General features: G+C 46.2%; 1 protein-coding gene across 1 annotated transcript in view; it reads left to right on the top strand.

Annotated features, from left to right (window-relative positions):
- LOC119440692 (dorsal-ventral patterning tolloid-like protein 1) overlaps nucleotides 1-24,221 on the top strand; it is a 26,471-nt gene extending 2,250 nt beyond the window's left edge. Inside the window, exons 2-7 of the mRNA XM_037705582.2 lie at nucleotides 1,157-1,372; nucleotides 3,455-3,647; nucleotides 6,067-6,285; nucleotides 6,768-6,947; nucleotides 9,475-9,650; nucleotides 24,153-24,221. Coding sequence (XP_037561510.2) covers nucleotides 1,157-1,372; nucleotides 3,455-3,647; nucleotides 6,067-6,285; nucleotides 6,768-6,947; nucleotides 9,475-9,650; nucleotides 24,153-24,221 — 1,053 coding nt within the window. The remainder of the gene's footprint in view (nucleotides 1-1,156; nucleotides 1,373-3,454; nucleotides 3,648-6,066; nucleotides 6,286-6,767; nucleotides 6,948-9,474; nucleotides 9,651-24,152) is intronic.
- The last annotated feature ends 485 nt before the right edge of the window (nucleotides 24,222-24,706 follow it).

Here is a 24,706-nt window from a genome sequence, read left to right as displayed (position 1 = left end):
CGAATTCTTTTCGCCTGAGCGTCCTCGTGCTTGTAGTTTAGTCCAATTCTTCAAAAGCTATGCAGATCGAATGCCCACATTTAAATACATGGGATGCGAAGCTTCTTTTCATGCGAACGGCGGTCATTGGCTCTTACGGCTTTTTGCGTGGTAGGCACGGTGGCGGACGGTGGTCGGACTCGGGCGATGGAAGGTTACGAAACGCGCTGAAGTATAAGAAAGACATAGCAAAGAGCAAGAGGCGCTCTTTTCTGTAGCCGTTTAGGGAGCACCTCTCAGCTCCCGAGGAAAATAAAGTTGTTTTTCTCTCTCAACGCCCGAGGAAAAGGGCACGTGCTCTAGGGCAATCGAGTTGTCAAGGGGGATGGGGAGAAGAGCGGAGGGGGAATTTATTGAAAAGACAAATTCATCATTGTATAGAGAACCAACCGGGCTCAACCAGCTTTCCGGAGTTGCCGTTCTACCATCTCAGCTGTCCGAGATTATAGCGCGATAGTATAGTCTAGGGCGATAGCAAAATAGAAGTTAATCGACAGCCGCAGCCGCGAGAACCTTGAATGCCAAGCTCTAGTGAGGCGAAGAACAGTATAGCGAAAACGATGAATCACGAAACTAAACTCTTTGTTGGGCGAAATTGGGCACAGAAAAGAAAGTGACACGGAAAGTACAACGATAGCGGCGAGCGCAGTCGGTGATCGTCTAAAATCTGCTTTGTGGATCATAGGCGTCAGTAATTTATTCATGGCTCATTGAAACCTTCCAGCGTAATCGTTGGTGCTCACGTAAGTTCTAGAATGTACGCCACTATTCTCGCCGTGAACGCACTCTGATTACACAAGGCTCGGCGACAACACACACAACAGATAGAATAGGCTGTAAACAGGTATGAGTGTCAATATGATCCACGCTTAGTAAGATTTATCACAATCCACCTAAAACAGGTGCCTTACCGCGAAGCTAGAAAAGAAACCATTGGAGTCCCCCGTAGCTCCGTGCCGTGTCCAGATGAATGACCATTTTATCGTTCGTGAAAAAAATCTTAAGCCACCTCGCGGATTTCTACAGAACTTCCTATGTCTATTTCTCCCTTCACCTACGTGGCGCCTATGCTTGCCTGCTGGCGTTAAGCGAAGCATGCGCATAATGCCACCACGAGAACTGGAATCGTGGCGCATGTTTTTCCTCTTGTCCAGTGCGCAGCGTGGACCTGGAAGGGACGGCGGGTGTGATCGAGTCGCCGCTGTACCCGCACGAAGCCTTCTCGCTGGGAAGCTTCACCTGGCGGATCCACGTGCCCGACGACCTCTACCCGCGTATCAGCTGGGACAGCATGTTCGTCACGGACGAGGAGTGCTGGACCAGCAGCATCGTGGTGCGTGGCTACGAGTGGCGAGCGCGTTTCTCGGTATTGCATTCCGTGGCGAGAAAAGATGGCGACAATAGGAAGGAGCAGGAGGAAGAACTTCATTTAAAACACCAGCCAATGAACGTCAGGAGAGAAATCCATCTCCACCGTCGCCTCTAGCCGTCGGTCGGAATAGGGAACAAATTTACTTTTATATATTTACAGTACCTTACAGCCACCGCGGAGGGAGCACTGTGTAAGTGGAGGTTACGGGGGGCAGTTTTTAAAATAGGAACACAATACATCAACTTATAAGCATAATAAAGTATACTAGTGGTAATTATAGTAGGCAAATCGTTCGTCAACACACAGAAAACCAAGAAATACGCGTATAGTAATATGCGGCCACACATGGGACCAATTTGTTCCTTCTCCCATGTTGTTGCTCACTTGCATTTTCACCAACCTATCTCTATGGAAAGAGACTTTAAAACAGTCACGATGAAAACATCCGAAGGATCGCTGTCAGTGGGGTTGGTGTTGAAAGACCACTGGTCATATTTAATGGCGATTTGGCCTAACGTTGGGCTTAGTTACCTCAGTCCTGTTCCAGTAATAATAATGCAGCGTGCCCCAGCGGATTTTTGTGGTGCGCATTATAGCAAAATGCGCTAGGGCGCTATAAAACAATGTGGCGGCCCACTCTAGGAAGACACGACTAAGATATATTATTGGCGATTCCGTGAAGCCAGTCACACAGTTTTGTTTTGTTGTGTTGTTGTTGTTGTTGTTGTTGTTGTTGTTGTTGTTGTTGTTGTTGTTGTTGTTGTTGTTTTCTATTTTGCATAATTGCATAATTATCCATGGATAATTTCTAACTTCGCAAGTCTTCAGTTTATGACAGATTCCTATAGAGAGGTACAGAGCGTTGTAAGAAGCTTAAGGCTTGTCCAGAAAGACACTCCAGCATTTCAATGACGAGCGGCATAATTTCCTGGTAAACGTATGACAAAGCAACGCGTTCCTTGCAGTAAATGAATGGCGAAGGATATAAATTGTAACTGGTAATATAGACGGTGGCGCATAAATTTGAGGGGCCGAATTCTCAAAGCTATTCTTCGTAAGTGAACTTTGCCATTGGCTGAATGCCTTCGGTAATAATATGTCCAGCGTCAGGAAGGCTGTGATATTATCTTACGGGCAATCCTGTAGTAAGAGATTTTAGTGAATACGGGCCCAGTTTGTCTCATTGGTGCGTAGGTTTATAGATATTAATCGCTTACATGTGGAGCTTTAAAGAAGGCAAAAGAAAAAGCAGCAAAACAGGAATGGAGGAAACGGACGCTCGAGACTAAGTGAACTTATCATGAGGGACGCTGGCGGTTAACTTGTGTTTGCAAATGGAAACAGAGCGCCGCATTGAGTTAACTGCTTTTGGTCTTCGTGTACTGTGTCCTACCAGTAAACTTACAGAAAGGTGCATCTGCTGAGGACGATTATCCCGTTCGGGCGCTCAAAGAACAAAGCAATTCAATGACGCTTTAGCAATAAATACCAGATAAATGCGTTAGCATTACGCCGCATTTCTTTACGGTCCCGGATCCATGATTTAAACCGCGTTGACCATATTGCAAAGTGTGCTTCACGAGGTCACACGTCCTGCCTCTTCGGGGAGCGAAGTGCAACTGATAGTGGTCAGTTGCATAATATATATTGTTACGTTGCGGAAGTCACATATAAAGGTGAATTTACAATATTTACAAGAGAGGCAACGATACATGAACAAGATGGCTGTCGAAACCTATTTCACCCCATACGTCAAATCTTCTTCTGACTGGTGCCCTAGCACCGGTCAGGGTTGGTTGCGCCCTAGCGACCAACCCTGTATATATGGTTGCGCCCCTACCAACCAATATATATATATATATATATATACTTTTGTGCACTTTCTGTGCACTTTTTTTCCAGTTTGACACTTTCTTCACGTATGAAAAAGAACATTCACGATCTTAGCTGTCGTTCCCAGCAGTGCCGTTACTTTTCGTCAGGGGCAAGGTGCTTGGGTTTAGATACTTACAACTGTTCTATTCCTCGTTTCCTTCGATAAAGCTGCTTGACGGCATCGACGAAGGCTCGCCCGAGTTCGCGAAGTACTGCGGCAGCAGGAAGCCAGATCCCGTGGTACTTCGCTCGTCGCACGTACAGCTTCGGTTCACATCCGGCGGCGGCTACTCCAAGTGGAAGATGCGATGGGAGGCCGTCAACAGCAGCTTCCTCCAGAGCATGGAGCAAAGCAAAACCGGTAGGGTTGCACTGTCAGTCCCGTGTATTGCACGCGGATATACAGGCGTGCGTACGTTGTTTAACTTTTCAGGCTCACCGTTTTTCAGCGATTAGCCACTGTTGCAATGGTATCGATCGTTGCTAGAAGGGCCTCAGTTTCGGCACTGCCTGATCCTTCACCGTCACTACAACGTGACAATATTTATTTCCTGCCGCGCGCCCACGTATGCAGCAGAATTGAATTGAATCGAATTTATTATACAAGAATGTTTCGAGGATGACCAGGTGAGAAAGTTTCCGGTGTCAGCTTGAGGGGAACCTGGCCGCCACATACGCACGGCAGCTTTATAGCGGTTGACCGAAAGCACGCGTTTTACATACCGCAGTTAACAAAACGAAAAAAAAAGAACATTATACTATACTACACTATAATTATACAGAAATGCTAGGTATGTGCATATTATTTAGCCCAAAAGCGACTAAGGCTGTCCCCAATCCCCAACCAATCGATGGGCCAGACACAAGGTTGAAAGCGAATAATAAAAAAAAAGACACTGCATATCCACGAACTGAATGATGATGAGTGGGCGAAGCACCGGGGGATCATTCGGGCAAAACGCCGGAAGCTTTAGCCGGCAGCTGGCTTCCGGTTTGCGGTTCCAGCTTCGGGAAGCCGGAGCTTCACGTACATATACTATATATATATATATATATATATATATATATATATATATATATATATACACTGTACATGTGTACAGTATATACAGCGCTTATATAGCCCTTGTGCACCGCAGCGCCCCTAGCGGTCTCCATGCAAACCAGAGTTACGGACTACGAGGGACAAGGCTCGGCCCTAAGGTGCTTCGCCCCTAAAAGCAATGTTAAGAAAGTGATATGAGGTCCGAGTCGGTGGAAAGGGCCATACTCCTCTGCAGCATAAAAGCAATTCTCTGGGACGCGTGGGTGTCTTCTCCGATGATTAAATACTTATTTTCTTTCATATTTATTTACCATTCGTATGTAATTTTTCTTCGTAGAAATCGCGGAAGTGTGTCTGGCGTTGTGGTTCAACCTTCCTGCAATTGTGAAATTGTGGGTGCAGTGTGTAGTCTGTGACTGTTGTCACATGTAGGCTGTTCTTATTTATTTTCTGATAAATGATAAAAAAAATGATATGTTATCAAAATAGGTACAACAAAGGTGTTTCAGGAGCCAACGTTTCGACAAGGGGACTTGTTTTTGTCAATGCCCTTGCAAAGGGAATTCCGCTTGTAGAAACGCTGACTCAAAAGACATCTCTTTTTTGACGATTGTTGCTTATCTTAGTGTACAATTATGTGTTAGTGTCGCACCTCTAGACGGCAGAAAGCACTTAGTGTCTACATCATGTTCGTTCGCCTAGGGCTGGTTAATTTGACTGCTCATCTCTTAACGCCTTAAAGCTCTCTTGGAACCCTTTTTTTTTGTCCCTAAAGACAGTAGGGTTGCTGGCACCGCCAAATGGCGTGAAATGTGCTGTTGAAAGAAAAAATTATGCACATAAAGGAAACATAAATGTGTCTTGGAAGTGCGTAATTTCGTATCTCCAGTCTCAGTTTTTGGACCCATTTCTTCATGAGCGCGCTCAGCAATGCCCTTAATATCAAAGGTCACGCCCCAAAATTTGCTACGTGAAGTGCTAAGATAATTGACAGACTATTCAAATGATACCGCACTTAAACATTTTGTTGCGCTACACATGGGCAATACCATAAAGAAGACGTGTCTTATTCTTGTTTCACTATGACGGCATGCTAGCGTGTACTAAAAGATTGACAATGTACACTAGTGCTGGCAAATATCCGTCAAACCGGCTATCCGGTTTAGCCGGAGGGAATTGAATCCGGTCTCGAAAACCGGTTATCCTGTCACCCGGATTTCAAGAAATGGATATTCAGGATATCCATTTTATATAATCGGTTAGCCAGGTATTCAAATATTCGGTCTGGAATATTTGATGTTTAAAACAGGAAAGGTAAAGAGGTTAACCAAAGCGGAAATCGTATTTGCACGAGCGATTGAAAAAATAATTACATGTATAACAATACAAGAGAGAAAGAGAGGTAATGTCGGCCCGAGTATAGAAGAACGAATATCCGCCTATCCGAATATCTGAACATCCGGATACTATTAGGCGAATAACCAACCGAATCACCGATCACTCCGGTTACCCGGTTTCCAAATTCGAATAACCGGTGAATCTAACAACCGGATAACCAGTTTTTCCGCAAAATCGTTCTGATGTTGCTGCACTAATGTGCACTGCCCAATAGTATAAAAGTTATTTTTTTCGCGCTGTTACACGAGTATAAAAGTGTCTTCACTTCCTCTCTGACCCCCTGCATTCTGCAATTTTTCCCGTGTCTCAATTGATGCGTCACTATTTGTCTCCGCAGGGTCCGTGTGCAACTTCCAAATTGAACTGGCCAATGCGACGTCCGTGGTCAACATCACTTCGCCAGGGTTTCCAGATACGTACGCAGACTTCCTCAACTGCAGCTGGTCTCTGGTGGCGCCCTCAGCGCGTGTTGGCAAGATCAGCTTCAATGTGGTTAACCTCAGAAGCTGGGAAATCATAGACAACTGCTTCTACGACTACGTCACTGTCTACGACGGTCAGTTCCTATCTTGTCTAGTGTGCATACTTCAAAATATTCAGTCGACTTCATTATCTGGAAAAACACAGCTAGGAAAGGCTGAATTTGAAACATTGAAACGACGTTGCCACCAACGGGTAATCTATAAAGGCGGTAAATGTTCTCCATACTTGCAAAACATAACAGGTAAAATAACGTTTTTTTTTTCAAATGAAGGAAATGTTAGCCCAGGGCTTTAGAGCAACTAGTTTTGTGCTGGAACATCGAAGCGTGAATTGTACATGTTATCGTCTGGTAGCTTCCGATGCATGTGATGGTGTTGCTCTCTTCCATACACAAAAATGTTCCTATTATTCGATGCTTTTCTGAGATCAGCACAGGCCCTTGGAAATGGCCGATTCCGGCGATCGGATAACGCTACTTGTGCCAAGTCTGAGAAAGTTTACTGCGTGAAATTGAAGTATAAGGGCAATATTTTTGTTCTCTTCAACGTGCTGCAGTGGATCCCGCGGCAAGGTCCGAACGGCGCATCCTGCGAAGCATCTGCGGCCAGATAGCGAAGGCCGACCTGCCGGCGCCTTTGGTCAGCTCGACACGGTTCATGATGGTTCGTTTTTGGAGCACTGACGCCAGTAGGAGCGAAGTGGTCGGCAAAGGTTTCTCGGCCAGCTTCCAGTCAGGTACGTACACTTCTCGGCACGATGGCACCGCGGATGGGTACTTAATTACGAAGGAACTACACGTGTGCCAAAACAATTCAGACCGAAAGAAGATTCGTCAAAGCTATCATAACTGCTGCAATCTCTTGCAACTTGACAGAATATGTTGTAATTGGTTGAGATGTGTTAGGTATGCGGTTGTTCGTACGACTAGTCGCATGTCGCATTGTATAGTTCTTGCTTACGCGCACGCATGTTCCTCGTTTCATGACTGAAGCGACACAGATAACGCATCGTCGTCATCATCATCAGCATTATTATTATTATAAGTTTAATGCAAGAGGAAGGGTTCCCTTCCAACAACCTCCAGTTATCACTCTCTTGTGCAAGTTGACCGCATGCTATGGCTACAAATTTCTTATTCTCGCTACTCAAAGTGATGTTCTGCAGTTTTAGAGTGTGTTCCTTTTTCCTTGGCACTTATTTTGTAACTGCATAAATATGGGCTGATCTATTCAACGCGTTACGTTATCTGCTCGACTCATTTCTTTCTTCTTCATTTCAAGTAGCATACCACCCGGTTCCCACTGAAATAGCAAAGTTGGCCTTCTTTCATTGCATCAGCTCTAAGAATCTCTAAGTCACCCTGTCATGCATTTTTACACGAAATATTCGAGGTCATAATTTCAAGGGCGTTAGTTCTGTTTTACATTTTGGAATTATTTTCTCGGGGTAACGTTTCTGTTGGCCTAGGTTCGCGCGACAGCGCGAGTCATTAGCATCATTATTGCTTAGTGCGAGGTGCTGGACTAATTAGTTACCGCGTCCAGGCTTGTACGATTTTCATCAATGTATTCAACGGATTAAGTCATCGTCCCATATTAGGCATAGGCATAGAACGCACAGCTATGCTTCTTGTTTAGGCAAGATGCATTCAAACATTATAAATTGGATGGAGGTTTGCACTTTTCTTGCACTTCTGGGCACATTTCTTGGCTTATATTGACATACTTCGAAGACATATGTCCACTGCATGGTTGGTTGAATTTCCCCGACCACCTCGCCTTATCTCTGCTGTAAGTCTCTATAGTGCTCTTGTCAATCGCACTTCATCGGTTTGTGGCACTGGCAAACTGCATGAGCGGCGCACACAAAAAAAGTATCTAAGAGGCGCATGCACGCAGCAAGCTCACCCATTGGTGTCCAGCACTCGTTAATCATGTGCTTTCGGAACACCCATCCTTTAATTTGGAGGTTTCGTGAGCTGCGGGCTCCAGAAGCAGATGCATTTTTTTTTCACATCAATATCAGGCTCCAGAACCAACATAAGTTCCTGCTAATATATTGTTTTGATCCCACGTGTCATGGGTGCTGACACGTTCGTACGTGTGGAGCCATTCATCGACGTCAAGATTTCCGGTCCCGGAAAACGTGCCTGGGTCGCGGGGCTGGGATAAGGTGACTGTCGGCGTTGTAGTAGTGGTTGCTCTTGTCGGCATGTCGGCTGTCCCAGCGCCGGCTCCAGCGGTCGTCATGTTGTTAGTGGCTAGGCTACGTCCGCTTCGGAGCTCCGTCGTCCACAGCAGTACCCAGCACTTCCACCAAATATGTTACGGAGGGAAGAAGCAAGACGGGAAATGTATTTACAATATGTACTTGATTGACAAGGATTGACACAACCGGCTAGTCACTGAAGCGTCGTCTTCTTCAGCCCCCAGCCCGTGCTCCTCTTCCTTTATGTTATGCCGAGCAGTGATACAATATAGAACCATATACACTTTTCCAAATACCACTAGGTAAGCCATGATCTTGAACTTTCATGAAGATGGCCAGATCCTTCTCAATGGTATAGCTTAAGAGATACAGCCCTTGACAACCCGGGAGTTCTCAAAGTCCTATCGCATTTATTTGCAAGTGTTACAGGATTGTAAGGTGTATTATAGTAGCAGTTTCGCGTTCTCATTCGGCAGTACTCCACCGCCATTGCAGATATACTATATATAATGCTGAAGGCAACTGCCGCATTTGGTTTAGCATGTCAGGTTTATCTTCTTTTTTGGCAATGTACTGAAGAAACCGCTGTCTTACCTAGCACAGCAAATACCAGAAAGATGTCAATCTGCTTTCAAGAAGCTTATGTGCACAGTCAAAATGTTGACACCCTCTAGGGTGCTAGTTTGTCACTTGGCTAACACCACTACGTTTAAGCGGTAAGGTCGATACTTTGGTGGGTACAAATGAAGTTTTCTATTTATCGCCATTTGAGCGGCCAAGCAAAACGGCGCGAACACTGCATGCATTATACTTTCACACCTATCGCTTCCAAACTCTCGTGTCAGATATTTCGGAGCGGAGCCAGGCGGTCAGAATTAACGCACACCTTTCAACTTACCGCTTCTGTCATCGCAGGTGCAGTTTGAGCTCGCTGGCGTGTACAGTGATTTTCGATACGAGCTTAAGAGTAAGATTACGACTCATGTCACAAGCCAGCCCACTCGAGGGTGCAAAGAGTTTAACTTCCGTGTCACCTTCACCGGAACCTGTGCAGTGTGCGGCGGCAACATCACCGAGCCGTTCGGCGTCATCCAGGAGAGCGACATTCTGGACTCGGAGATGCAGTGTCATTGGCGCATCAGCTCTGACAGGAGGGTTCCACTGAAGATCACGCTCGAAAGCATCAACCTGCCGTCCGATGGAGGAGCATGCAGGGACACGTTCATTCAGGTACGAACACTTTCCGGAAAGTTCACTGTTAAAAAATTCTGTTCCACGGAGTATAACTGAGACATGTTCGCAGCTAAACTAGAACGACTGACAAATGAATATACTCCTAGCCGCTTCAACACATCAAGCCCGCAAACCTCTTGACAAGCCGCCTGTATCAAACGGTTATCTGACTGACAGAAAAAAAAAGTTACCGCAGAACACATCTCACGATGGCTGTCAATGATAATTCAATCAGCATTGAAGCAACGTAGCGACACGCTGTATTGGTAAAATACGTTTATTGGGAATAAGTAGCCACAAATAAAAAAAGCACACACAGAGAAACAGAGGGAGGTGGAAAAAATAATCTTTCTGTTAACCTTCCTACGTTTCGCATCTCATTTATCTCTCTCTCTCTCTCTCTGTAGTGATCATTCTGAGAATTCCGTTACTTCGGCTATATCCGACATATACTGTCTCTTGTACTGTGTCTCAAGCAACCTTGAGGTGTGTTTAGAAATCGCTGAGGTGGCCGGAAAACACAGGACGCGGCAGCAACATGGCAATGTACAACACGTAGTTCCATCTTCATCTCCGCGTTTAAGCAATGAAATGCAGTTTTTACCATGGTAAACATGATGACATGATGGAGATAGTTTTTTTTCACGTACATGAAGACGCAGCTTTTGGCATCTAACCGTAGTACTCAGCTCTTAAAAATTAATTTTTCAACTTCGTAACATGACAGTAGACAATAAATACCACCTTCAAGAGCGAATATATCCCATAGTTGTGTTAGCGTCTCAGGTGCTTATGACAACGGATGCATGACAGCTACTGTCTGTCTGGTGCGGACGCCATGACGACGTTGACATGGCAACGGCGGCATAATCACGATTGAAAGACGACAACATGGTTGCGGTAGAATGATGAAGCAGGAACGAAGTCGATAGGACGACGAAGGTGGTATGCTGAGACTCGGATGGCGAAGCTACGTAGAATGGCAATGCAACGACCGCGAGCACATACCCCCTGGCCTACGCTATTAGACAACTAGGACCACAGGGTCGGCGTAGAAGGCGTGACAACGACGGCACGATGGGAGTCAGATGACGAAGCCGGAATGACGTCTACGAACGGCCATGATGGCATCGCGACCTCGAACACACGCCTAGTGGCCCAATCTGGTAGACAAATTGCGTCACTAGGTCGGTGTAAGAGGATAGATGTGCGCCAAATAGCCCCCGCTGGGCTGCTTCCAGATCTGCATCAACTATCTACATAGACGCACTCCTTAACACAACAACATCCTTAACACCCTTTCCTGTATAACGTTCTGCTATGTTAAAAGCTAACCAAGAACAGTTGGTGAGTGACTAAACCGTTGTCAGACAACCATAGTGTTTTTGATTGACTGTTTGAGTGACCCAATTAGTGAACCTAATGGCGCTGTGGTTTCACTGACACTTTTGCAAGAAACATTCTCTAGAAGAAGACGAAGAAGTGCGGAACGAACGTCATTGTTCTGTGGTTCTTCAAAGTTTTGCGACTTCTGGATATAAGGAGCTTCCCCGAAGACGTCGTCCTCCGGAATGGGGGACGGAGGACCTCCGCGCCCTCCTGACAAGGCGAGTCCCGCGGCGGTAGCCCTGTCCGTGGGAAACCACGACATCACCGACTATAGGCTTCCCGATTCATCTGATAGCTCCACAGCGGCAGAGATGGAATCGGACAGTGATTACACGCTAGTCCAATCGCGCCACTTGAAGCGCAAGCTTCGCCGGACGTCAGCAGGCAGTGATTCTACTCATAAAAGCAGATGCGATGAACGGGTCTTCTCCGTGGGCTACACCCCAACTACGGCAGGAACGAATTTGAATTCGTTGAACAGACAATCGCTGACTAAATTTTTCGATCGAATAGCCTCAGGACATGTGAGAGAGATCCGCATTAATGCTCGGAAGAACATTCTAACGGTGGACGTGAGTTCTCAGGCAGTATTGGAGGCTTTGAAATCCATTGAAGTGGTTGGCAACATCCCAGTTCGCTCATTCCTAGCGTACGGCAACGATACGTGCACTGGTGTTGTATCAGATGTGGACATTGACATCAAGGATGAAGACCTACGATCTCTTCTATCGTCGACAGTACGAATACTCGACATCCACCGATTCGGCCGTTCCCGGTGCATCAAGTTGGTCTTCGAGTCAGACTCTTTGCCAGCATCGATCAAAGTAGGTTATGTGAGGCACTCGGTGCGTCCATATGTGCCACGACCGTTACAGTGTCACAAGTGTTTCAAACTGGGCCACGTGAGTGCTGTGTGTAAGAGCCCTACGTCGTGCCGTAGATGTGGTGGTGCTCATCAGGTAGACTCCTGTGAGACTGACGCCATGAAATGTGCAAATTGCTCCGGAGGCCATGAAGCGACATCCAAGGACTGCCCCAAAATGGCAGAAGAGAGACAAATACTGCGAAAAATGGTGAGAGAGAACTCCACGCACAAGGAGGCTGCCAATTCCGTCCGCAAGAAAAGACGCCGGTTGCGGCAACGGCGTCGCCGCTCACAGAGCAAGTCCCGAGAGAAAGAGGCACTTCCTTTGAGTACTTGGATGCAAAACGTACCACAGAGAGAGCAAGGCCGGCAGACACAAGCTGCGCCTCCCCCAGTACCTCCGCGCCCGTCAAGGAATGAAGCGTCATCCAACGTGCGTCCAACCTCTTCGGCTGTAGCGTGGCCTTCGCTACCACAAAGGGCTTCAGGTGGAGATACTCCTTCGGTGCTCCCCAAGAGCCGGGAGGGTAATGAAAGGCTTGAAAATGAAAAGATGATAGACATGCTTAAACAACTAGTAAACACTATGCGTATATTGATCTCCGGATTGGCAACGCCAACTGCACTATCTGTCGTGAAGGCGTTAGATGCTATGGAGCCGCTATTAGCGGCTCTAAAATAAGGGTGGCAATCATGGCTCTCACGATAAAACACTGGACATTGGAACAGAAGATGCACCATTCTGTTATAATGCAATGGAATGCTCGAGGTCTATGCGGCCGCATGTCTGACTTTAGGCAACGGGTTTTCAAATACCGCTTCCCAGTGATCGTGATATGCGAGCCAAATCTCACGTCGGACTTTCGCCTTTCTGGATACGTTAAGCTCTGGTCACGTGAAGATGGACACAAGAGCAAAGTGTTAATGTGTATACGCAGCGACATGACGTTTGTTCGGCACACGATCACTCCACATGACAGCAATGAATATGTGTGCGTGACACTAAAACATAAACTGCATGTGTTTTCGATCATCGGCGCCTACATACCTCCTAGCCAAAGATTTGACCTCTCCTACCTATCTACTGTGTTACAAAGTTCCCCAGGCCCTCATGTTCTTATTGGAGACTTCAATGCTCATCATCCTTACTGGGGAAGTGCCGCAATGAACTGTCGGGGAAGGAACTTGATGGACTTCATAGAAACTGAGGGTCTGACTGTCATCAACGATGGGTCTCCCACTTACATCCGCGGCACTACCTACGGAAGTTGCTTAGACCTCACTATTGTATCTCAAAGCCTCCTGCCCTCAGTCAGCTGGTGCATGGACATAGAAACGCATGGGAGCGATCATATACCAACATATGTGCAGATGAAGTGGTTTGTGCAAGCAACTGCATCTACTGTACGCTGCACTGATTGGTCCACATTCTCTACATGTGTCGAAGAGTATTGCGGAGACATCACTTCACCATCTGATATAGAAGACATTATTGTATCATCAGTGCAGAAGACAACAAAGTTTATCAGTGCACCTACATCCAGAACGGCGATTGATATTGAATATGAACGGCTCCGCGCAATCCGTCGTAGAGCGGAAAGGAAGGTTAGGCGAACTCAATCGACATTAGACCTTGTCTCATGTCGACGTGCTCAACGAAAAATACGGCGTCACCTTCAAAAAATGGGAAAACAACGGTGGAGGACCTTCTGTTCGTCTCTGGATCCTCGAAAGCCACTTTCTAGGATCTGGCAGATAGTACGAAGCCTTCGTGCCCCTCCTCAGCAAAAACATCCTTTCCATGCTCTAGCACTTCACCAATCTCTGACGGAAGTGCAGGTTGCCGAAGACTTCTGTAAGAGAGTCACCCGTACCAATATTTTAACATGTCCAACATTGCATCGACCCGTGCCACCTCCTAAAGATGCTCGTCTTGACCTTCCTTTCACGATGCCGGAATTGGAAGCTGCACTTGCTGCTTCGAGACGATCTTCTACACCTGGACCTGACGGTATTTCATATACTGCTCTGTGCCACCTTGGTGTGGAAGGTCGGAAAGTCCTGCTGTCGTACTATAACGCCACGTGGTCATCCAGTACAGTCCCGAAGCAGTGGAAAACCAGCCGTTTGGTGGCCCTCCTAAAGCCAGGAAAATCGCCTTACGAAATGTCATCTTACCGGCCAGTAGCTTTAGCTAGCTGTGTCGGTAAGGTGATGGAACGAATGGTGCTCACTAGATTAGAATGGTTCATGGAAGGGAATGAGCTTTATCCTGAAATGATGACCGGATTTAGACGTGGACGTTCTGCAATAGATGGGGTCATTGATCTCGTGTCCACGATCGAACACGAAAAAAGGCGACACCGACTTGTAGGAGCAGTTTTCTTGGACATAAAAGGAGCCTATGACAATGTACTGCACGAAGCCATTCTTGATGCCCTCGGTAATTTGGGCATCGGCGGCCGTCTCTACATGTGGATTGAAAGTTACCTAGATGGTCGCACAGTCTTCATGTCCACAACTGATGGCGAAACGAGAAGACACGTTGTGGTCCGTGGAGTGCCTCAAGGAGGAGTCCTCAGCCCGACTCTTTTCAATATTGCCCTTATTGGCCTTGCGGAAATAATTCCTGACACAGTACGCATCAGTACCTACGCAGATGACATATGCATATGGGCGTCCGCAGTCACACGACCGCAAATTCGTGCAAGATTGCAGCGAGCTGTTTCTTTAACGTCTCAGTACCTGCAGTGCCAAGGACTGCAACTGGCTCCAGAAAAGTGCGCTGCGATAGCGTTCACACGGAAGCTTATGTGTTGGTATCCAATTATGATCAATGGCAATACCATCCCATATGTGGCCCACCACAGATACCTCGGCGTTGTCATTGACCGCGGTGTTTCATGGTCAAAGCATGTGGCAATGTTAAAGAAAAAATTAACTGGGCTTGCTCAAGTTTTTCGCTTTTTGGCCGGTATGAAGTGGGGCCCATCTGAGCATTCGCTACTCCGGCTGTACCAGGCTCTCTACGTCGGCTACATTCGGTATAGCCTGCCAGTTTTATCAGGTATGAGCCGGTCATGTTTGCGTACGCTGGAAAGTGCCCAGGCACAGATGCTGAAAACATGTCTCGGTGTTCCACGTTGCACCTCAACCTACGGAACAATTGAGGAGGCTCGCGTCACCCCTTTACCTGTCTATCTACGATGCGAACCTCTTCGAGTATTCCTGCGACTACTGTGCCGTCATGGATGCCACCCCTTATCGACACTTCCCGACATACGGCCGGACTCCACATTTTCAAGAGCCATTAAATGCCAAGAATCTGCCATACCATCATACTTTGCCCCTGCTGACCTTCCACGTATGCCCCCATGGGTAATGTCCAAAATACGGGTGCGTCTATCTATTCCCGGAATTTCTAAAAAATCGCGAATACCTACCGTCGGCCTCAGACATTTAACACTTGAATATATGTCGAAAGAATATGACTCCTCGGTGAATGTGTATACAGACGGATCGGTCTCGTCGTATGCGTCTGGTGCGGCTTTCGTCGTGCCTGCGCATCAAGTCATTCGACGGTTTCGTCTGTGTAACAAGACGACTACAACATCTACGGAACTGGTGGCAATCAGAGAGGCCGTTCGATATATTTTGCAACAGCCTCCTCAAGTATGGACAGTCTTCAGTGACGCAAAGTCGGCTCTGCAGCTACTTAGACTGGTGTTGAAAGAAAGCGCTTACAGAGTGTTGGCTCTTCAAACTGCCGAGCTATACACTTTAGCGCAAGAAAACGGCCACCACATCACATTTCAGTGGATTCCCAGTCACTGTGGTATACACGGCAACGAATTGGCTGATGCCGAAGCGAAGAAAGCACTGGAAGAACCAGAGTCAATGCTTGCGATTCCTTTTTCAAGAGCGGACGCCAACTGCCTTCTCTCCAGTGTCATCCGAAAATCGACTGAAAAGCACTGGGACAATCCGGATAATCGACACAGACGACTGCAGAGATTGGACCCTACCATGAAATTTAGGCTACCACCGAAAATTCAACGCAGCTGTGCCAGTCTTCTGCACAGACTAAGGCTGGGGGTAGCGTTTACGCGCGGATACGTACACCTCATGCGACGCACCGAGTCTCCAGACTGTGAATTGTGCAATGTCAAAGAGACTATAGGTCATGTGCTTTGTGACTGCCCTAGGTACGTGCAAGAGCGTCAAAGGTTGAATAATGACCTTACGCGTCTCAACAGCCCACCGTTGTCGGAGGACGTTATTTTAGGCCCTTGGCCAGACACTCAATCAAGTTTCAAGGCCATGCAGGCGCTACTGAACTTTTTAAAAAGTACGGGCCTGGACTGTAGGCTTTGAGCATGCCAAAGTGCTTGCCATATGTTTCACATCCTCCTTCTCTCATCATCGTCACCCATCATGCGCCTCTTTCTTTCCTCTTTCTTTCCCTCTTCCCCTTCCCCCAACGCAGAGTAGCTGGCTAGAGGAATTTACCTCAGGCCGACCTCTCTGCATTTCGCATCATTAAACTTATCTCTCTCTCCAATGGCTTTACTGCGTTTGACAAAATATAGCTGCACATAAATTCCTTATTACTCCATTCTTTGATAGCTCTTCGTTAGGGTACCGGTTTGGGCGAGTTGGTAGCATTTCATGACGGTAGCCTTAAGCGCAAACTTTCAACTGAACTTTATTGGCGAAAATGGTGATGCTTTATACATAGACGATGTATCCCGTACGCCCGCTTAGTAATTACATGAGAACAAGAAAATAACAAGGAATCTGGAAAATTGGAAAGGATGGAAAGTTTGCGCTTCATGCTTGCCAAGTCTACCGTTTTGGTTCTGTAGCTTGTGCGCAAAAGCCTAATGTCATGGAAAGCTGTTGTGTGTTGACAGCTGTACAGCTGACAGCTGTATGTTGACTGCTGTACAGACTAATTCTGGTGACCCAGCTGTGCATAATATTTTTTTTAATTTTCACTGAATGATATTTAGGGGCGTTAGGGTTGGCGACTTTAGGCGCAGCCGGCTACCCCTTTCAGTGTTAAACTAATGTACATTAAAAATTTAATAATAGGCGAGCCCTGAATCAAGTGAAAAGTTAAGAAGAATAAAAAGGTCATACTTGGAATCATGGTGACATAAAAGAGCTCAAAACAGAGAGCATGTATAACAAACCGTAACATAATGCTATCTCATTTAAATGCAGCAAAGACAATTCACTAAATAGTCACACAAAGTAGAGTAGCATATACAGCCCGCTCATATAAATATATTTTTAAAAAGCTCAAACCAGTGGTCACATAAAACACAACATAAGTAGACTTTGTTGAATGGGACACTCGGCCTGATTGCGAAACTGCATGCTGGGTTGCTTTTTCTTGCTTTCTCCTAACTCCACGTCATTGCATACCTGCCGTGCGGTACAGCTCTAATCAATGCATTATTGTAAAATCCACATTCTCTGGTTGGTTTCGCAAGCAAGACGTTAATGCAAAGCTTCTGTCTGCGCCAGGGTGCCTTTCAGATAAGCGAAATAATGCAGGTTTTTTACCAAGCAGTGCCCCTAAAACAAATATCTGCAAGATGATTGCCAAGCGAAATTTCTTACCTTCGTGAGCGCTTTGTAACTGTTCTAAAAGTTATTGTTCACATTGTGTTTGTCACACGAGATCCTGTATTTGCGCCACTTCCTTCATGCATCAGGGCACGCTCACAAAGCCAAGCCAAACATCAATCCTCGCTCGCTGGCGCAGTTCTGCCTATGGATGCCGCAAGAATAACTCGGCTGGCAGTAACAAGAAAAACACGGGTTGCTGATCCGGTCTACTGCGCAACGACGCGCTGTTACACAAATACGGCGCAGTGGAGCGACTTTGTTTTACTTTTCTCGTACGTGAGCTGCGACACACGCGGCAGTTCTTTGCTTCGAACTTGATGATTATCCATCCACAAAAACGGTTTACGCCTTGACCAGTTCATCTCGTAATACATTTTGCAGGGCGAGATGATAGCTCTTTCGTGTAAACGAATTTAAGACGTTTTATAAAATTTTATAGTATGCGGGTGTTGTTGTCATAATAGGGGTTAGCCTATTAGGGCAGTGCCAGCGTTGTTTCGTCTGTATAAGCCTAATGCGATGTTTGCGCAACAGCTCGTAAATTAACAAATCTAAACGCAGTGTGTATCTTTTGCTTAATTTTCGTAGACAGTTCATTATTACGCTTTCCCGCACATCCAGTCAACAAGGAGAGTCGAAGATAAATAATGTTGGCACCTTTGAAGGCCAGCAACGCCATCACGTGTGCGAGTGACACTGAGTGCCAGTGTCGAACATCGAACTTTGCCGGCGGCAGAAAATGAGGAATAACGACCCCGAAACGCAACTCGCGGCAGACGGGGTTGTATGATGGCATTAACGCCACGTTAAGGTTGTGGATGAATTATGTACCATTCGTCATCAATGTGTTCTCACTCGCACTGCCAGTGACACCAACGAGTCTCCTAATTAAGGCCAGTTCATGCATATCTCAGAGAAACACGAAATAACTCCATGCGTTAGAGCACGCAAAAATCAAAAACGTTTTGAGAACGCCTAAGGAAACATAATTATGTGCAGTCTCTCAGAAAAAGAATATGTCGATAACTAATGTTTAAATAATTTCAACATGTGACGCTTTTGCTGGCAATAAACGTCGTCAACGCTGCTTCCTATCTGTTCGTATGCAACCTGCCCCTCTAAAGCTGGCTTTTTCAAGGCAAGACTTATTTAGAGGGGAAACACGTTTCTGCAACTCAGTGGGTTTTACATATTTCAGCACGCACTGGCATTAGAATTGCATGTGTGTTAATTAACGATAAGGCCCTAGAGCAACAGGGAAGCTTTGAACCACCGTGGTGTATTAGTTGTGACTTTATGTGATTTTGTAACACCTAATTAATCCCGTCAAACACAGAGCGTTCTTGTATTCTGTTCCCCCTCGCCCTCTCGTAACACCGCCATGGAGTCTCAGACTCATTTCGGTGATCTCACCCTTAGCAATAGAACGGCATAGTCACTAAGCCGCGTATGCCAGCAGACACAAGATATAACCATCATCATACCGTGCCATCCAATCCCCTTAATGGATCACCTAATCTTCACCGGTGACGCATTTGCGAAAACTCTTCCAGGTATAAGGCGGCCTTACGCCGTTAAGTTAATGATTACCCACGAGAGTAGCGCTAATTAAGTGAAAGAGAAAGCACTACATAAATGCAGCGCAGGGACAACATCGTTAATGCACTAAACTCCTTTAGGTCTCATTTATTTGCATCAACTACAGGTAACTGACGGGCAGCGTGCAATAGTGACGACGCAAGAGAGTCGCAAGCAATTTTTAGCACCATATTCGAGACTTGTAAGCTAGAGCACTAGAATACGTTTTCAGCGTTTAGTTCACGATGCGGCATAAGGCAGTCTGATCCGAGCTTTAATGTTATGAGTGTTAGAAACCTTAGATTCCACACTTAGCGAGTAATGTTTCTCCAATTATGAGTTATTTTGCTGCGTTTACGAGCTTACGGGCTTCGATGTGTACAAAAGGTAGATTGTAATTGTAGAATGTACATATTGAAAAACATGGTGAGCACTTCACTTTTCGGGGTAACAGAATGGAGGGAGTACTAGAAGGGATATGTTGTCACTTTGAAGAGAGCTTCATTTCAAAGCAGACCTACATGAAGTAGCTACTGTGATAGCAGCCCCTTCAAACATTAAAGAAATCAATGTAACTTAATGTTGAGCACAGGTAATCACAGGAATGCCCGAAAGGAAGACAGTGATCAGTGAGAGCATGCACGAAGGAGAGGTGCTTCATAAAGACCAGAAAAGCAAAGGAAACAGAGCTGTTATCCTAGCGGATTCCGCGAGAATGAAGCTTCGCTGCTGAAGCAGGATAGGAAGAAGAGAAATTACAATGTATACACTAGCGCCGCTAATCTCGTTTAAACACTTGCGCGGAAAAAAATAAGAGACGTGACAGAGCGGCCTGCGTTGCCTCAATTAGGATTGTGTGCGCTGCCCTGACATCTTGATGAATGACAAGGCACGCTCCTTTTAGAGCTGAGAGTTTCGTCAATTTACCTTGTTATGTTATACATTTTTTTTCTCAAGTGCACTAGCTATGAATGAAAAAAAAAAAAGAAAACGTACGCCCCTCAAAATGTTTGTACGGTGATTGTGTAACCTTACTTTGAATACTCTGATACATTGCCTTAGTTTTCAACGACTAAATTCGCAGTAATATTCCTCTTAGCACTTAGATCAGGTGTCATTTTTGTTTAGTTAAAGATAATTTATACGGATTGCCTGGGGCATAAAGTGCAGTTCAGCTTCTTGGCTAGATTACCTTAAAATGCGGACGCCAAAAAATTGAACTGCATATCTAACACAATTGAGGTAAAATATTTTACTGGTCAATACAAGAGCACATATTGCAAGTTAAGAAATTGAGCCGTCGTATTGGATAGGCATATCAACTTCGAATTTTGAGACACACCACTTTCAAAATATACATTCCTAAATTGTGCAACAAGATGCATTTTGTCTAAATGTATATGCAATGTGGGAATGCATTGAATCTGCACTACCCTCTTTAAGAAAAAAAGCTGCTTCGTTGAAGAAGTCAGATAGACAGCAGTGCTTGTAGCCACTAGTTCGACGGCACTTTTCCTAAAATTGGTGCTACTTTCAAAATTTGTTCCAAATAGACGTTAGAGCACTGCACGGGCTCGGTCTTACCCAAAAGCCCGGGCCCGGCCCGGCCCACGGGCCGGGCCGGGCCGGGTAAAGCAGTTTTTTCACGGGCTCGGGCCGGGCTCGGGCACGGTGTGTGCTTTTTGACCCGGGCCCGGGCCGGGCTTGGGTTTTTTGACGCGGGCCCGGGCCGGGCTCGGGCTTTCTGCGAGTTATTCTCGGGCTTCTCAACTCTGAAAAACATGTATTTTTCGGTCTCGGGCCGGGTTCGGGCCGGTTTCGAGCCGGGCTCGGGCCGGGCTCGGGCTTAAGGTAAAGGGGTGGCGGGCCGGGCCGGGCGGGTAACGTAGATTATTTCCGGGCCCGGGCCGGGCCCGGGTCTCACCATAAAAGTTTTGATCGGGCTCGGGCGGGCCGCCCAATATAAAAACGGGCCCGGGCCGGGCCCGGGCCGCAAAAATCGGCCCGTGCAGTGCTCTAATAGACGTGCCTTGAGAACTTACCTGTTTCAGTTCATCAGTGGCCACGCATGCTTTGAAACGACTATTTAAAAGCTACTAACCGGCCCAGATTCTTTACAAATTATTTACAGCTATGTTTCATGGAAATTAAAAACGTCGGTGAGTGTGGAAGGTTGTTGGATGGTGCGTGCGTGCGTGCGTGTGCGTTATGTCAGATACCGACAACGTAATTTTTTTAATTGTGAACGCATACAAAGTCTGCGGCAATAAAAGTGCGTTACATTTAGCGCTAGTTGCTATGCTTACTTTAAATCATTCCCTTGGAACTGTGTCGAAGCATTATATAAGCTGGCAAGCCATATAGGTCTAGAACCACAGATCGCAAAATTTTTGCAGGTTTTAAAATACTCTCAGTGCAGCGGCCTACGTGATATCTCAATGTCTCATGTCTCATGACGCCACGTGGTCATACTTGACTGCGTGGGGCCATACTGACGCCATTGAAGCAGCCTTGCGGAAACTCAATTCCTATCAGCTTCAGCCTGCTGTTCTCTTTCAACACAACAAGGCTGCGCTGCAACTATTTCACTTCGTGTTTCTTCTTCACAAGTCCATCTAGCATACATTATATGTGGTTAAATAATTACAGAACGTTCGATTTACCATCGTTTTCCAGTAGTTATGTACCTTCACATATCACTGTAGCAGGCGGCAAGCCACTGACAGACTTGCGCGTACGGCGTGGTAGTTCAGGCCAGCGAAGAAGACTCCCCAGGACACAAAAGGAGACATGAAGCACGCAGTCTTGAGCCGCTTCTGTTCATTGTGGTCTTCAACGCACCAACCTCGTGTGATTAAGTGATTTATCAGAACAGAAGTCGCTCTCCTTGATCGCACCCGCACAGGGCCAGCTCAAGCTACAGCGTGGCGGTGCCAGACAGGGCTCAACATCGTCGTGTGTGGGCACTGTACAGCTCTTGGTCACATTGGCCATCATTTGTTTTTGTGCCTTCAATTTGAGGCCGAACGCAAAGTATTAGTAGATGGAGTGAAGCGCAAGATGGCCCCACACTCAAACACAAGTGATATTTTGTACCCACGAGGATGTTGGGCATTTACACCTGGTATTCAGAAATGCATCTTATCTTGAAGCTCATGCTTGATCTAAATGACTCTTGTCAAGAAAGCGCCGAACGAAACGCAGATGAGCGTCCTGGGCACGTTCATGTCAGTCGTCACGAAGTCAAGCATGCGCTTCAAGTTAAGGTGCATTTCTGAATACGGGGGTTAGGAGAGAGGTGCTTCGGCTCCACCTATAAAAACTTCATGCGAGATACAGAGCTAGGGTGTGAAGGGTGATCCGTGTGTGTCGATGGGGAATAGACGGCGCGCTGCCTGTTGCGCTCCGTGTCAAGTTTCTTGTGTTACTAGGTGCTGATATGTTACCAGATTTACCATATGGTAAATCTGGTAAGTAATCTAGTAATATGATAAATCCGAAGCTCGCCACATTCAGGGAATGTTATCGCACTTCATAAGTGGCGCTCGGGCGGAGCAATTGCCGGCAATTTTTTTTTCAAGGCTACGTAGGCCCGCTTGCAGCCAGCAACACTCCCCATCTTCTTCCTCCAATGCGCGTTTCCGGCGAGTGGGCACATAGTGGGCTAGAAACGAACCGTCGCTCGGCTTGCGACAGAGACCTATGCTAAATTTTAAACCAAGCTCACCCGTCATTACATGAAGAACCTTCGATATATACAAGTATGGCTTTCGGGGCTAGTTGGTTATATACATCAGAGGTGGTCATAGCGCTAGAAGACACGGACAAGAACGAGAGGACAGGACGAGCGCTAACTTTCAACTGAGTGTTTATTTCGAAAAGGAACCACATTTGCAGGCCCGCACACAGAAAAGGCGCAATCATCGCACATCCTTTTCACAGCCAGCACAGCCTTTTCTGTGTGCGGGCCTACAAATACGGTTCCTTTTCGAAATAAACACTCAGTTGAAAGTTAGCGCTCGTCCTGTTCTCTCGTTCTTGTCCGTGTCTTCTAGCGCTATGACCACCTCTGATCTTCGATATATGTTCAGGAAATCTGTGCGCATCATAACGTGTGCCATAATAACAAGGATAATTAAGAAAGAAGATTATTAAGAAAGGAGAAAGAGAAAGGAGGTGTTATATTGGAAACATTCTTTAACGACGCAACTCAGACGACAAAAGTACCGCCTGTGTTGTGCAAGGTACATCGATACGTTCATAAAGCCTGTGCTGGAGGAAAATCATGACGAGACACTCGTTTCCTCGTTTGTGCAGAATGAAATATTGGAAACCTCTAACTGTTTAAGAAATGCTACCCAGTGGTTAGCGTTACGCTGTTGAGCTCCATCGTGGGTTCGATCCAGGCTGCATATCAATGGGGGCGAAATGCAAAAAGCGCTTGTTTACTTAGATTTAGGGGCACCTTAAAGATCCCCAGGTGGTCAAAATCAATCCGTAGTCACTCACTACGACGTTCATCATATTCGGATAGTGGTTAGGGCACCATAGAATTGAATCTAATTTCTTTTTCAAAAAGAGATTTTAGGTTAGGTGGTCTGTGATATTAAAAATAAAGCCCGTTATCTGATAGCGGCGCTGGTGATTGAGGTGTCGAACAGCCTTGTATAGTAAATCATATCTCAGCCGCTGGCGCCAGGCGCCGCTTGTTTTATCACGCTGATAAGAACGAGGCGGGCGAAAGATGGATGCACGTAAAAAGACCTGTGCAATTTTTAAGAAAATGATACGATGCTCATAAAAAATACGTTATATCCATTGCTCACCGTTAGGCATGCTTATGCAGGAAGTTCCAAAATGTAATTTCCCATCATCTTGTTTGCTGCGCGGAAGAACGTACTTCCACGACGTCGAGGCAAAGCCGACTAAGTTCGAGAAATAGTGCGCACAGACCAGCCTTCCCTTTCTTGTCGGGCAATCTTTCCTTTACATTTATTTTGTAATTTCCCTGTTTTGTTTTGTGTATGCAGATTGAGTGGTCGGCGCTCCACGGGAGTCCCTTTGATCAACTCAAAACGAATGTTTTCAAGATTCCGTGAACAAACTCGAGTACAAGGGGGAAAAAATACTGAAGAAATGGCACAAGAAAAAAAAAAGAAGTAAAAGACACGTTACAACTGCCTCTCGCTTGCCTCACCGGCAAGTGCGCTTTGCCTGCTATGCTCAAAAAGTTCTGGGAAAATTCCCCTGCAGCTCTCTCTAACAACGCGCATATCCAAGCACGCCGCTCCTTTCCCTCTTTCTGCTTGTTATTCAATGGCATTTGTCTTTATTTTACATGCTTGCTACGCGTAAAATAATTTTTTGAATGTGCGTCCGGCAGCGAAAATCATTTTTTTTTTCTACCCTGGCCGCGCCAGAAGCACCTTCGAAAAGATCCCTGAACAATCGAGGGAACATTACGGTTTCGCTCGCTTCCCCCTCCGGGTGCAGCCACCGCTTGCTCTCGTTATTTTCTCTGCTTACAGGATAAGGGGGGGATCTAAGAAGGAAACACGCACATATTGTAGGAGTTAATGTAGCT

Source organism: Dermacentor silvarum, chromosome 2 (assembly GCF_013339745.2).
Source record: "Dermacentor silvarum isolate Dsil-2018 chromosome 2, BIME_Dsil_1.4, whole genome shotgun sequence".
NCBI classification, from domain to species: domain Eukaryota; kingdom Metazoa; phylum Arthropoda; class Arachnida; order Ixodida; family Ixodidae; genus Dermacentor; species Dermacentor silvarum.
The sequence above is the reverse complement of the archived record's forward strand: the minus strand, read 5'-3'. Positions and strand labels throughout refer to the sequence as shown.